This window comes from Pyxicephalus adspersus, chromosome 1 (genome assembly GCF_032062135.1).
Source record: "Pyxicephalus adspersus chromosome 1, UCB_Pads_2.0, whole genome shotgun sequence".
NCBI classification, from domain to species: Eukaryota; Metazoa; Chordata; class Amphibia; order Anura; family Pyxicephalidae; genus Pyxicephalus; species Pyxicephalus adspersus.
Window position 1 is genome coordinate 166809902 of NC_092858.1, and position 14547 is coordinate 166824448.

At 36.8% G+C, this 14547-nt stretch overlaps 1 protein-coding gene across 3 annotated transcripts in view; it reads left to right on the forward strand.

The window, feature by feature from the left end:
* The window catches only part of TTC3 (tetratricopeptide repeat domain 3), a 63391-nt gene that overhangs the window by 26509 nt on the left and 22335 nt on the right, over positions 1-14547 (forward strand). For all 3 annotated transcript variants that reach the window (XM_072398284.1, XM_072398286.1, XM_072398285.1), the window contains 15 exons: positions 645-693; positions 1160-1220; positions 2306-2369; positions 2552-2689; positions 3063-3143; positions 4444-4556; positions 5753-5879; positions 7102-7224; positions 8288-8389; positions 8796-8888; positions 9778-9842; positions 11066-11193; positions 12088-12417; positions 13099-13368; positions 14070-14116. In XM_072398284.1, the coding sequence (XP_072254385.1) occupies positions 645-693; positions 1160-1220; positions 2306-2369; positions 2552-2689; positions 3063-3143; positions 4444-4556; positions 5753-5879; positions 7102-7224; positions 8288-8389; positions 8796-8888; positions 9778-9842; positions 11066-11193; positions 12088-12417; positions 13099-13368; positions 14070-14116 (1791 nt within the window). The remainder of the gene's footprint in view (positions 1-644; positions 694-1159; positions 1221-2305; positions 2370-2551; positions 2690-3062; positions 3144-4443; positions 4557-5752; positions 5880-7101; positions 7225-8287; positions 8390-8795; positions 8889-9777; positions 9843-11065; positions 11194-12087; positions 12418-13098; positions 13369-14069; positions 14117-14547) is intronic.

A 14547-nucleotide genomic window follows, 5' to 3' on the forward strand; every position in this document is an offset into this window, starting at 1 on the left:
TGGGTACTTCGATCTCTGTTCCCCTTCTGCATGCTTTGTTTTGATCCACTAGCCACTAGGTCACACATTGATGATGTAATAAGCCAGCAGATCAAACAAAAGCATTCAGGAGGGTACTAGGCATCTAACTCGCCCAGAATTGGAGGCTGAAGGTTCTTTAGCTATTGAAGAATGTTCTTTTATGAGGGTGAAGATTGATGGGATGGGTATTAATTATTTTTAAAAGTGGAACCTAAAATTTTGTAACAGAGTAACTTTAAAATAGGAGCCATGGGTGCATGTTTGGTTTCTGGCCATACTGATCTTGGCTTCACCAGTAAGTCACTAACCAACACCAAGTCCTCACATATTCACTTCACTATCTGAACACTGCATGACGTCCATTTACACATTTACCTGAGTCCTTTAAATGTTAACACAACTATGTGTTAGGTGTGGCTTCTACACCTAAGATACTTGGTCTAATTTATAAACATTTTTTTTTCATTTTATTAACATGCTTCCCCACACATTATGCCTACAAAATGTCTATTTTCACAATAATTACTCACTTTAAACTTGTCTTTACACTGTGTATTAGCAGTATAGTTTTAAAGTTCATGTTTGAACAAAAGTTAATCTTTTTCTTTTTTTTTTTTTAAAAGAGAAGCCCCATTACCCTGGATAGTGATGAGAACTCTGAAGTCGCCTCTGGTTAGTAGCAAACTGATATATCTTCTTCTATTTATTTGCAATGTTATTTCAGCCTGAAAACTTTTTTTTTTTTTACCGCAATTAGTGTTAAAGTAGCAGAAGTAATAGGGAGTTTTAGTGCCCTGAACATAAAGATTTTAAGGAGCATATTTAGCAATCATTTAACCAGCTGTGCTACTACCTGATTCGCTTCTTCTTGTCACAGAAAACTCTGCTTTTATTTGCATACAATGCAGTATGTATCCGTAGCCCGTCTTTTTTTTTTTTTTTTTTCCCCTCCACATGCTTTGGGTACATTATTTCAATCCTGGTGAAGATCTGCCAGGCAAAGAAGAGCTATGTAAATGTTTGCCTATCCAAAGGATCCACTGACTTTGAGATTTTGCTTAAGATGTTTAGCTGTAACATAAGAATGAATCTCTGTTCCAGTAAAGCCAATTAATAGTATTTATGGCTTTTATTGCAGTGCTGCAAGAGAAGAGGGGAAAATCTAAGGGAAAAAATAATGATTTGACTGAAAAACTAAAGTGAGTACAAATGTGTAAAAGATTATACAGAGCAGTTCGTAGGAATGTGTGATATTTGGGGAAATCTAAATTGGTGCTTCGGGCAAGACACAGCCAAATCATGTCTTTAATTAAACTCCAAATGGCTTTCTCCAGCATACAGGGACAGAAAACTTTGCATTTCTTTGGCAGAAATTATAAAATATAGGAATTTCAGGCAGAAAATGTAAAGTCCCTAACTGTCTGTTCTCCAAACTCTGTTGGCTGGTTGCCACACTTGAGTACTCACCCAGGTTATTCAGGTCACTCCTCAGTCTGTCACCCAGAGGCACACCTGGCCCCAGGTTCCAAATCCATCCCAATTTCTCAGAGATACATTCCTTTTTATTGGAATTAGCCAGGTACTGCACAACCATCTCAAAATCCTGGTCTGAAAGATGAAGAGAGTGTCTGCCCCACCCATTCCTTCCAAGGCACCCCAAGCCTGGATCCCAAATAAAGTGCCACAGACTTGCAGCACCACAATTACTAATACCCATACCCAGGCCCTTTAATTCCTCTCCCAGGTAAAATAGAGGAGGTTGCTGCCAAATACACTCTCTACATACATACCTCACAACGTAAATAAATAAATGTTCCTACTATTTATTCATTTTTTAACAAGTGATATTTTTTGTGCAATTAAAACAAACCTATACAATTTTTGCAAGCTACAGGTTCACATTAAATTGATATTGTCCAGTGATGAACCCAGAAATTTTTTTAAGCCGGGTGGGGAGAAATTGTAGGTGGGTGGCAGCCCCTGTATTGTGACCCAACTCTTTGGTACCCACCCAAAAACAGCCGTGTGATTACTGAAAAGTGCCGGGTGGTACGCCCAGCTAAAAGGGGCCGGGGAGAACACTGATGCCACTTTCACATCCCCCCTTTCATGTTGACAGTTTGGGTCTGGAGACTGACTGCCCAGTCTTTTATTATTATTATTCTTTGCACTCATTATATGAGGGAGATGCTTTCTTGTACTAAGACAGTAATTCCACACTGACTGCACTGTACTATTTTCCCTGCATTGTTGTAACCCATTTGTTGCTTTTTTATATCCTAAGGGCTACAAATACAAAACATGACTCCAAAGAATCCCAGAAGATTATATCTGCTGCTCACACAAAAGTAGGTTGTCAAGAGTTATTGCAACAAAGTTCTTGAAGGTCATTTTACTTGAAAATATTTGACCTTTTTCTGTAAAGTTTTTTTTTGTCAGGTGTTCACTAGCTATGGTTATCCGTTAGGTTCAAGGTTGTGGGATATTGTGTAGGCTATTGTTTACTTTCGTGTGTGTGTTTCTTTCATAGTTGGATCTGGCTTCAGTAACTGATATGGTGAAGTCCCTTATGCACAATGCATATGTTGCTCTATCTGACCAGCGATGTCACAGTGCAGAAGGAATGCTCTCCCAAGTGCTAGAAATACTGAGTGAGCATGATATCCAGGTAAAATGTCATTAATTTTATTTTCCAGTTTTTAATTTCTACTCCATTGCATCTATTGCCCATGGGAACATAAAAGCTAAATTACAGGCAAACATTTAAATCCATGCTTAAAACCTGGGTTGTGGGTGGCACAGTTTTACCTGCCAAATCATTTGCTTACTTTTCTGTTCTGATTACAAAGAAGGCTTGGTCAGCCTAAAACAACTACAAAGGTAGCAAAAATTACAAAGGTAATCTTTTAAAATGTTTACCGATATCTGGCATTAATTAAATGGTTTCAAACACTATTGACACCAAAATGTTGTTCTGAGTTCCTTATCTTTTTGACTTAATTCAAGGTATGTATGATGTGAATATTTTTTTTCTTTTACAGAGCCTCCGTCTTACAAAGATAGATCATGTTGTTCTCCTGTATGGACATGCAAATGCTTTACTTGGCATTAGGAAGTGTGTGGTAAGTGATGTAAATAAGTCTGGCGGCTGTAATGAAAAATTACTTAAAAGAGCTAAAACAAATATTTCTGTCTTTCTATCACATAGGGGCGAAAGTATGTAGACAAAAATAGAGTTTAGGTGTCTCCAATAAAGGGTTCTGGAATTACACCAAAGACATTATAGTTTTTTTTTAGAATTGTGCTCGAACATCATGTAAAGATCCCTGATCTCAACCATACTGAATTACTTTGGGGTGAATTGTAACACTATTTGAAGGGCAGATCTTCTCATTCAACACTCCAGAATCCTATGGAAACCCTTCTCAGAAGAATTGATGCTGTTGGGGACAAACATAGCGAGTTCAACTCCATAACATTAGTCATGGTTTTGGAATGGGAAGCACATATAGGTGTGACAGTCAGATTTTCACAAATCTGCTCTAGAGAGAGAGAGAGATTAGGATATACATGTATTCAGTATATTTTAGAAATGCACATAATAAATACCTAGACCATCATGAGAGAAAGAAATTCCACCCTTCCTCAGATCTAAGGTATTGCGTTATAAAAAGTAAAAATCTTAGCAAGTTTTAAAACCAGGTAAATGCAGCCTCAGATGAACAACAAAAGTACATCTTACACATCTTACTACTCTCCATTATACATGTCTGGTTTTCTGCTGTTGCCACCATTATTCTTGTGACAATGCTTTGTTCATTAACTATTGGAGTCCTTAAAGTACCTCTAGGTATGAGGGGAATAGACAATATGTTCCCTTTTCTGAACTTCAGTGGTGCAATGGTTATTATTATTAAACAGTATAGAGCGTAAACATATTAGGCAGCGCTGTACATTAAATAGGGGTTGCAAATGACAGGCAGATACAGACAGTGACACAGGAGGAGAGGAGGACCTTGCCCGGAAGAGCTTACAATCTAAGATAATGGTTTCATCTTCCTCCTGCAGACAAGATCCATTGCCAAGTGGCCCAGATCTTCTGAGATACTGCAGCACAGTGCTCCTTGTGAGATTAGGGTTACTCAGCATTTCCCAAGTTTTTGTCAGAACAAGGAAAAAAGTCTGCAGCTGCCAGAGAAAACTTGGTAAAGATAAGTCTAATTTCCAGGAAGAGGAACGGGGTACCTTAAATAAGCTTATTTATTTCGCTCTCTAAGGTCCACCAATTCTCTTTCTGATCGTTATACTGGAACAGTTCCTTCTCTCATCTCTAATAAAATTATTATGTAATACTCCATAGACTGGGAATTTTGCAAGTTTCTTTTGTACACTAACCCTGAATTTCTGCATTCTTTTTATTAGGAATTGGCAAGGGCTGAAAGCCGTTTAAAGGAAATTATCCAACAACACTCCAAAGAAAGGTTTAATTGTTTGGCCTTCTATGGCATCGGCAATGTTTATCTTAAACAAAACCGGTAAGAAACTAAAATGTTTAGCAGATTTTGTTGAAGACTGGTATTTATACGTGGTGCTGTCCATAACCTCCCTAGCGGTTTAATTCCGTCCAAATTTCCATGCAAAAAATGTATTTTTCTTTGTAGGCTATAGTTCTTAGGCATAACTCACCGATATTTAATACATTAAATACATTTATAATACATTTTAAATAACAAAACACAAAATTCTGTTTAAAAAAAATGAAAAAAAAATTAAACATGTATTGTAAGTGTAAAGTAGCATGTATTTTATAATATATATATATATATATATATATATATATATATATATATATATATTACTACTTTGTATTGGACGCAAAACAGCTATTTTGCATTGAATCCAATACAAAATTGTTTGAATTTCCTGTTAAAAGCTGTGTGACTTAGGAATACCGATTTTTGCCTGGAAAATCCCCTCGATTTACACTCAGGAATATGTGGGTAATGATGGCCATCTTTATGTTTAAGTTGGACTCTTTGGGGTCTATTTTTAAATTATTTTCCTGTCGGTTTGCTCTAGATTCGGTCATAATTTTCTCTTACAGAAGTAGAATTTTCAATTTTGCCAGCTGTGCACTTTTGAGATTGGCCACTAGATGACAGAACAAGCCATTAGTTTTAATAGGAGCTAAAAGTTTTCTGGGCTAAGAGTGTCTTTTTCCCTAAAATTCTCTTCTTGTTAACGGTGACCAAAAGGAGAAAACAAAAAGTTACCACAGCATATACAGTTTTGTTAAAGGAACCTTTTTACACACATGCATGCTGAGGCTGGGCAGTAATGTTCAATAGTCAACCCATTCACCTGAATGGGCTGTCTGAGCACCAAAGCATATAAAAAAAAATATGTATATGTATGTCAACCCAAGTGAAATGGGGTGACATTTTTAACCAAGGTGTTAAGTGTACCTAAGAAAGTTTTTTCAGCTTTAATTTTTGTGCTGTAAAATATAATCGTGGAACAAACATTTCTTGTTGGAGTTCATTGAGGGGCACAAATCCCACCCTGAGCATTTCCCAGTTCCGGTTCTTCTTGTGATTTTCTCATAACATTTTGTGGCTTTTCAACAATTTATTTACATTTCACTATGTGGTTGTGTTCTAACTAAAAGAAAATTTATTCAAAAACTGTTCATTTTTATTTTTTTTCTTATTAAATGATTTGTTTCCTTTAGGTTTTCGGATGCCTTAAATCAGTATGTAAAGTCTAAGACCATGCTGAAGCACAAGATGGTTCCAGGAGTGCTAACTTGGCCAACAACATCATTTGTCATTGAAGAGACTAGGCCAGAAAAGTTGGAGGTTAATGATGGATTACAAGCCTGTGCAATTTACTAAATGTTTACCTTTTAATCATTTTAACCTATTATTACTTAAAACACCCTGTCTTCATTCTGTGCAACAAATCAGTGATTTTGTAGATTTGTGACCTTAAAACAAAAAAAAAAAAACCATAATATCCTTTTAATAAGGTAATGCCCAACCAAACATTTTTTCTGTGTTGTGTAGAGCAGGGAAGGATTAAAACTTCTTTAGAGTTACCAAAACAATGTAATACGATGAGCTATGTAAACTATCCAGTCTGCTTCCAATCACGCAGGCCCATATATTTTTAAAGTTGTTGGTGGATCCTCATTATTATTATTAATAATAAACAGTATTAATATAGCGCCAACATACTACGCAGTGCTGTGCAATAAATAGGGTCTGCAAATGACAAACAGACAGTGACACAGGAGTAAGAGAGGACCCTGCTCCGAGGAGCTTATAATCTATGAGGAGGGAGATCCAAAGAAGAGGGTACTGACAGATTGTTGCTTGTGTGGTGGGATTAATGCTTAGCTGTTCCTTATTCTAACCCAATATCCAAGCTTAACTTAATACCATAATCCCGAAATAATCTTTTAAGCGACTTAGGCTAGGTACACAGTGCAATAATTATCGCTTGAAAACGACTGATCAATGAATTTTCCCAATTATTTTGAACGATCGTCTTGTGCAGAATTCTGTACATGCTGTAACGATACGATCGTTCAAATATAATCCACCATAAAATGCCCAATCGGATCCTCCGGGACAGTCGTTTGTTTCCAGCGAGATTTCTCGTTCGTCGGCGTTGTTGACCATTCGTTGTGTATTTTTTTTGCTAACAATTATCGAACGATCTGTTGTGGATCGTTCGTTTCCAACGACAATTATTGCATGTGTGTACCCAGCTTTAGTGTCTTATTGGAGCCAAAGTTTTCCTATATACATTGAATTCGCTGAGATCACAGTATACTTTTAATCATCAACTCTAATTTGTAGCAAAGCAACCTAGATTTGTTTTTTACAACATTAATGTACATTTATTTTGAAGAGGTTTGCACAGGTGAATGCATCAGTTCATGAGCTTGACCTATATGACAGACTCCTTTCTGCAGATATGCTTTTACTGATGTACTAAAAATTTAACTCCTCACCTCCAAAAGCTGTTGTCAAATCTGGGGATTTAGATTTGTAACTGTTCTTATTTTTCGTTCAGATTCTCTTGGACAACTGCATAGAAGAATGCAAGTTTCCACCTAAACCCGATGCAGTCTGCCGCTTCGAGCAATGTCTGAGTTCACCTAAGATCCAGATCTATTTTACAGACCCTGATTTTAAGGTAAATATAGCTAATGTGTCCAATAATACAACAGCGACTCTGAAATATCAGGTACCATAGACAGATTGTTTACCTTAAAGCTTTAAAACTAAACATAGGAAATTGTGACCAGACAGGTACTTTATTGCAAAAGGGACAAGCAATATTCTTTCTGCTAAAAAATAACTTTACCTGCCTGATTTTTATTTGCAGTTTTTTAATTGCAGTCACCTGTCCTTGCTCCAGTGCATTGGGTGTTCAGCCATCTTCATTGGCTGGGCCGGGATGATGTACAATGGGATACATGCCCATGGGAGTTCATTCAGTCCCGTTACCCACAGGGAAAGCAGGGATGTGCTGGGTAACCCAGCATCCTACACCGAGCTGCGCATGCACAGCTCAACATTTCTTTTACAGATGAAAACAGTGATCAGGCAGGTAAGTATGCAATCACCTGTCCCTTTCTGCAATAAAGTATTGTTCCCTGCTTTTTAAATGAGACTTTATTTCTGCTCTAAAATAATGTATATTACCAACATTTTTATTTGTTCCCTTTATAGAAGATTATTTTAGATTGAAAGGTGTATGGTCACCATATAGCTGAACTCCAGGCAAAACAAATATGGTCTAAATAAAAAACTGAGGCTTGTTTTATTCTTTCCTGTTTTATTATAAACTAATCTGTGCTGTAATCCAGCAATAAACTACTGCTATTTTACCTCTTTGTAGGAGTTTCCTGCCTTAAAGGCTGGTCACTGCTGCTCTCACAACTTGTACCGGGTAACTGGTCATGTAACCATCCCCCTGTAGTTTTCAGCATGCAGCTTGTACCAGGTTGAGCTGCTAGTTGTCTCCCTTTGCTCTCTCTCCACACTTAATATTTTTTTCAAAGCAAGGTAAATATTCTGTGTTTGGAAAAGCATACAGTTCACATAGTTGATTTATATCCTCTGTCTTCATTGTCTATTTTAATTAAATTAACATTTCTGTGCTTAAAATTCTACTTTAGGTTTTTGTGTGGGGTTTATCCATGTACATGTATCCATCAGTTATTTAGTAAAGTTTTCTCTCTCTCAATATACAGGGCTTTATTCGAATGGCGTGTTGTCAGTTCTGTATAGTTGAATTTCATGTTTGTTGTTGGAAGAAACTGAAGGCCTCTACATATTCTGATAAGAATGACAAGGTAGGTTTGAGCCTGTCTTCCCAGGAATTATTTATTGTATAAACTGAAGCGTTAATTGAGATCCGATCAGGAGTGCATGAAAGTTAAAAAAAATAAAAATGTATGTATGTTTTTTCCAATGATGGCAAGCTTATTAGGGCCTTTGTTAACAGGCTTGCATCAATTACATCAGTTTGAGACACTACTGAGAATTCATTACTGGGTGCAACTGTCCACCTCCTAGCTTATATTTGGCCTGCTTCTAAAAATTTGCATTCCTATAGACTTGGTTGACCCATTTGAAGCAATTTAAAGCCTGTCAACACAAGCCCTTAATGTGAAATTCATGTTTAAATTGTATCAAGTGAAAACATTCCTTTAAATGGTGAAATAATATAGTTTTATGGGTCTGGTTTTCTTTTTACAGGATTTCCTAAGATACTCATGTCTGACCCCTGACTGCAAAGGAGTAATTTCTCATATTGTAATATATGATTCCACAGGAGAAATAAGATGTGAGGTATGTATATTGTGAGTTGTTGGATTTGGTTTGTTTTACATTTTCACATTTATTTGTCAATATTTGTCAATCAACATTTATTTTCAGGAACTGAAACCTATAGCACAACCCAGGTTCAGTGTCCTGAATTTCTAATTTCTTCTTTGTAGGCTTCTGCCTAAAGGTTTTTTTGAACCAACAGATCTCAGTAAATAAACTAAATTTGTTGGCTACAGTTATTCATAATTGTCTTTTATGCTGCTTTTTTAGAACAGGTATTTACTTTTTTTGCTATCAGTCTATATAGCAATGGTGTGAATCCTATCCAAACCATAAATCTGCATAAATTACCCCCATCCTAATGCTAGCTATTAAAGAGGAGAACAAGTGAAGTTGGGAAAATTCCAGAGATCCCACTGCATACATTAAAGCAGTGGTCCCCAACCTTTTGCAGGTCGCAGACCACTAAATGCACGGACTCCAGACACAGGGGAGCCGTGTGTCACTTAAAGGAGCTTCCCCCAGAGTGACGTCTTGATGCCAGAACCTGCCCACTCTCCCATCGCAGGTCTGAGCCTGGGATGGAAGAATGGGCTGTTTGTGTGCAGAGACACAACCCGCCTCTTTCCAAAAGACATGGCCCGCCTTTGACTCCCACTGGTGGGTGCACCAAACTTATGATCCAAACTGTATTTAACTTGGAAAGACTAGAGAGGGGAGGTGTTGTAACCAAGGATAATCTCAACAATTATGTCTGTTTTCCTTCTGACTGTTTCTGCAAACACCAGTGATGAAAATTCAGAATTTTTTAAGCACACCCTATTCAAAGCAAAGTATGTTCAATGCTATTGCACATGCAAATGCATTTTTAAGTTTCATGCTTACATTTTGTCTAAATCATTCTTTCTAGTTCGAAGAAAAAATGTTTAAGAAGAAAGATCTACAGAAACCTATAGTAAAACACAAAGGCTGCAGGTAAAGTCACATCTGATGTACCTTGTTTATAACCATGTATTGCAAACACAGTGTTCAACCAAGATACTTTTTTAAGCTACGTGGGAAAAAATTGTAGGTGGGTGGCAGCCCTGTATTCTGACCCAACTCTTCAGTAACAACCCAAAAACAGCTGGGTGGTCACCAAAAAGTGCTGGGTGGTGAGCCTGGCTAAAAGGGGCTAGGGAGAACACTGCAAACAGTGTTATAAGCATTGCAGCATGGCAGATATATTGAACATTTAAAGTGTGATTGTCTGTTCAATCACCTTTGTTCTCTAGGTCAGATCATTAATGTGTTTCCAATTAAGAGAAATTGCCTATATTGAGGTAAATTTTTGACATTCTTCAAGTGGCCAATCCCAATTCTGTTTGAGAAGCTTTATAGAAATAATGTTGATTACATCATTAGACATATACCCCACAGAAGGAACTTCAGGTCTGTGTGTAGATCATTTCTGGCACAGTTATCAAAGTACTTTTAGGGAAACATGGGAAACACTTTATGGCCTAAGCTTAGTGGATACTGGTCATTGTAAGCTTTCGGGACAGCTTATTTAATTCCATAGGCATCATTACAGAATTTGTTGTCTTTTACCTCATAGCTTTCCAACATATATTAAAATGTGTCTGTGGAACTAAAAACGCATGTTGGTCAAGATGACCTAGCTTGAAATTGATTTACCAATTCATCCTGTGTTCATTATAGTTGGGGGTCAGGGTTATTTGGAGACCACTTGGGTTTTTTAACACCAAGCTTATTAAACTGTGCCCTAATGATGACAACATAGTTTTGGCTGCAGTATAGGTGTGATGGTTAAGTGTCCAAATACTATTGGCTTTAAATTGTAACCTTTACTGTTGATTTATTATATTTTTAAATATTAATTGTTAGTTATTGCTCACATTATCAAAACTATGAATAGTTGAAATAGATATTGTTCAGTAAATTGGGCTTGTTGCTTAAAAACTAAGCCAAAACATAGCTAAGTGTAAATTGTTTTTGATTGGCTGCTTTGGGTAATACAGTTAGTATTCTTCTTTTTGCTCTTTTTTTTTTTTTTTTTTTTTGCTGATATGGAAGAGTTTTTTTTTGCCCTAAACATCTGATTATCTTTCAGTTATGGCTTTCTTCTGCCTTTTGCTAAATGCATGCATAATGCACCCAGATCTCTCTTATTCATTCTTTTATTTTCTCATTTCAAGAACCAGGAAACAGAAAGCTAAACATGAAAATAAAGCAGAGAGGAAGAAGTCATTAGGGGAAGAACACGTCGATCAGCCACATGGCAGTATTAAATTAAAACAAGAGAAAATTCTTCCTGATCCAGTTGGTAAGTTTTAGTGACTTCAAAGATAATGTTATAGAAGCTGTGGGTATTATTTTCTTTTAGGTACATTTCTTTCTCAGAGTATGTGATTTTAGAAGGGATAGAGGGGAGCATGGACAGTGTAAGAGGACCTTTCATTTTAATGGATGGTTAGCTTTAAACATATACAACTTCTTTTGGGGGGGTTTTAGTGTTACCCTTCATCAGGGCTTACATATATAATGCAGGAGAGAATATGGACAGGAATTGGATGTACATAGTTACACATACCAGATGATTCTCACCTGACACAAACAGTCAGGATCAGGTCGCTCAACGTCATTTATAGATCCGTACTGATGGATCCATGAACGACCACAGTACAAGTTGAGGGAGAAGAGCACAGCAGCTGCTTGCTAGTTCTCTTTCCTCCCCTCTCTACAGAACAGCACTACGTGTACAGTTCTCATTGGTTCATCTGTCATTCTTTTTTTTGCTGGAAATGATCATAGAAGATTGTTTCCAGCGACAATAATTGAACCTGCATATGCTGCCTTAGATTTCAATTGCAGATTAAAAACCTGCTTGGATGATTACTTACCTAGCTGACTTACAGGGTCCCTATGGCACAAGTGTGTCCTGTTGTGGTGTAGGGGCCTGGGTTATGTAACCACTGAACATAAAGGAGGAGGAGGCACCTGGCACAACTGTAAAGTTTGCTGAATGCTGAATATTCATAAGTTGCTCAAAACAAGTGAGTGGTATTTTAAAGCCCATTTCCATCAAAAAGAAAAGTTTTAACTCTTCACCAACCTATTCAATTTTTAAACCTTTGTACTGTATTTGATTTTGAATGACACAGCTGAGCTCATTTCACTTTATTTTCATAATACTAACTTTTTGTTTTTCTTTTCCCAGTGAGTAATGGCTACCATATACCGTGGGATCCCTTGTTGTCACAAATAAATCTGAGACAGCAACAGATAATTAAAGGATGCCCTATGTCCTTCCCTATATTTTGGGAATCTATAGCTGCATGGGGAGTTATAAGTGTACAAGAACTAAATGAATTTGACAAGAATACAAGCCCGAAGCCTCGCTCCAATAGCAAAATGAAAACTCTTCTCAATCATATCTACAAGCGCAATGACAGGGTCAAAACCAGAGTGCTTCTCTATCTTCTTAAAGTTCACCATGAGCATATATCTAGTGATTTACACACATGGATCTTTATGATGGATGAAAAAGGTAAGTGAATATCTAAAAAATGATTTTTTTTTACCCTAGTATGTGCACTTTTTATTGTCTTAGTTGTGCTTTTTAAAGTGAAACTTTAAAAAAAAAACATGCACAGTTCTTTTTTTGCAGTCCTTATTCCTTTTTGCATGTACCATGCACTGTACATTATGTCTTAACATAATTAAACATAGCCAAGCAGATTCCCTGTAGGACCCAGGAGCGCTGTGGGTAATTACATCAAAAGAGCGGCAGCCGACATTCCATGCATTAGCCCATCTACCTATAGACTGCTCTTGTTTTTTTGGGGAAAAAAAAAAAATAAGTAAATACCAAATATACTGGCCGTTAAAATTGATTTTTCAGGGAGAACATTAAAAAGTCTAGTTTTCTGACTGCAGTTTGCTGCCCCTGGTCAGGCAAGATGTAATTGGCTTGCATTTAATAATTCCTCTTTTTAGGAAAAGAGGAAAATGCCAGACCAATGAGGAAAATTCCAGACCAATGTTAGCAGTCAAGATATAATACATTTTAGAAACCATTCAAGCAATCCTTTTTACTAATACAGGTCTGCTGATATTCTCTGGGCATACTTGCACATTATAGCAAAACTTAACCAATGCAGGTTTAATTCTACTTTATAAAATCCTTGTGCATTTTTCATACGTAACCATGCTTTTAATTTTATTTAAGGTCTGCAAGCTGCAGAGGGGTTCCGTGTTCGCAATGAAGAACATTTGAAAAGTATTAAACCTCAGGATGTTATAGGCTTATGGAATAAATCCTATGGGAAGAACATAAACCATGAAATACCAGACTCCGTTTCCAACAGCCTGTATGACACCCTGTCTAATATGAATCTAAAGGATTTCCGTTGCTTTGTGTGGTTCCTTGAGGAGAACCGAAACATTGAATCTGTGTCTCTTTTAGGAAAAGAATTAGATAAATATTTTCAAGAGATGGGTGAGCAATTGAATATCCTTGAGTAGAGGAGTAATTATGCATTGGGATGTTTAACCTGTTCTATTTAAATAAGACAAATACATTATCTTTTTTGGACTGAGCAGTGCTCAATTATTTATTGTCTTGATCTGAATAGTCTCTGTACAGGTTTTCTCCTGGTTTCTGCAGGGTTAAACATCTCCCTATGTGGGCTGCACTTTCTGCAAATTTTAGCTTGGTGTTTAGCTTAGCTTTAGCTTGAGATACACCTTTTTTAAAACTACAATTTTTTTTAGTGTATGAAAGGTCAAGGGAAATAATTTTGGGAGTTAGTGCAAGATGCCCCCTCTACTTTTCTGCAATGTTTTCTGTGTAAAAAAAAAATGTTGTGCAGTTTGACAAGCAAATGCAGTTACAAATCATAACATTCAGGTGACAGGACTAAAGCTTCAGACTAGTAGTGAGTTTGTTTTGCAGTTACTGCTTATTCATGCCAATGAACTGCTGCTTTGCAGGAGTCAATACAAGTAGCTTCTACCTGTGGCAGCCCCGGAGAGAATGATTGTGGTTCTTTAACAACCAGCACTGCATTGCTATTTACTTTGTCAGGAGCTGCAGAAGATTGCCCAATTCAACTGGGCTTTAGTAAACTTGCGTCTTGTTATATTTAAATATGGATTTTTACTGGCAGCAATATAACGTGACACTTTTGTTTACTGCAGATGTACCATGTGGTAAGGTTCCAACATACTCCATCGAAGAGCTCAGTGTAAGTTAATATAAATGTTGAGATATTGAAGTCAATTTGCTAAATACAGTATAATAATTTCCACTGGTCTTAGCTCAGTGTACTCACAGATCATTGTAGTTTGTCTAATCATCTCTGCAGTGACATTGAAAAAACTTCACATCTGTTTTATTCAGTTTTTGAGTTGAACTCCAAGCACACAATTTAGGTATTAGATACATATAAGGGAACTGTTTACACAGCACAATATTGTCTGGTAGGTCAGTGGACCTGATTTATTTTAACTGAAGGTAATAAACTCAATACCTAATACCAAAATGTAATACATTTATTTTACTTATTCTTAGATGTGGTGTATGAATTTGTTTTAATATTTGAGGTTGGGAAAATACTCAGCAAGTACTTTACACTACAGCACTCCATGTGTTTCTTCATCTCCCAGTTTGGGATTT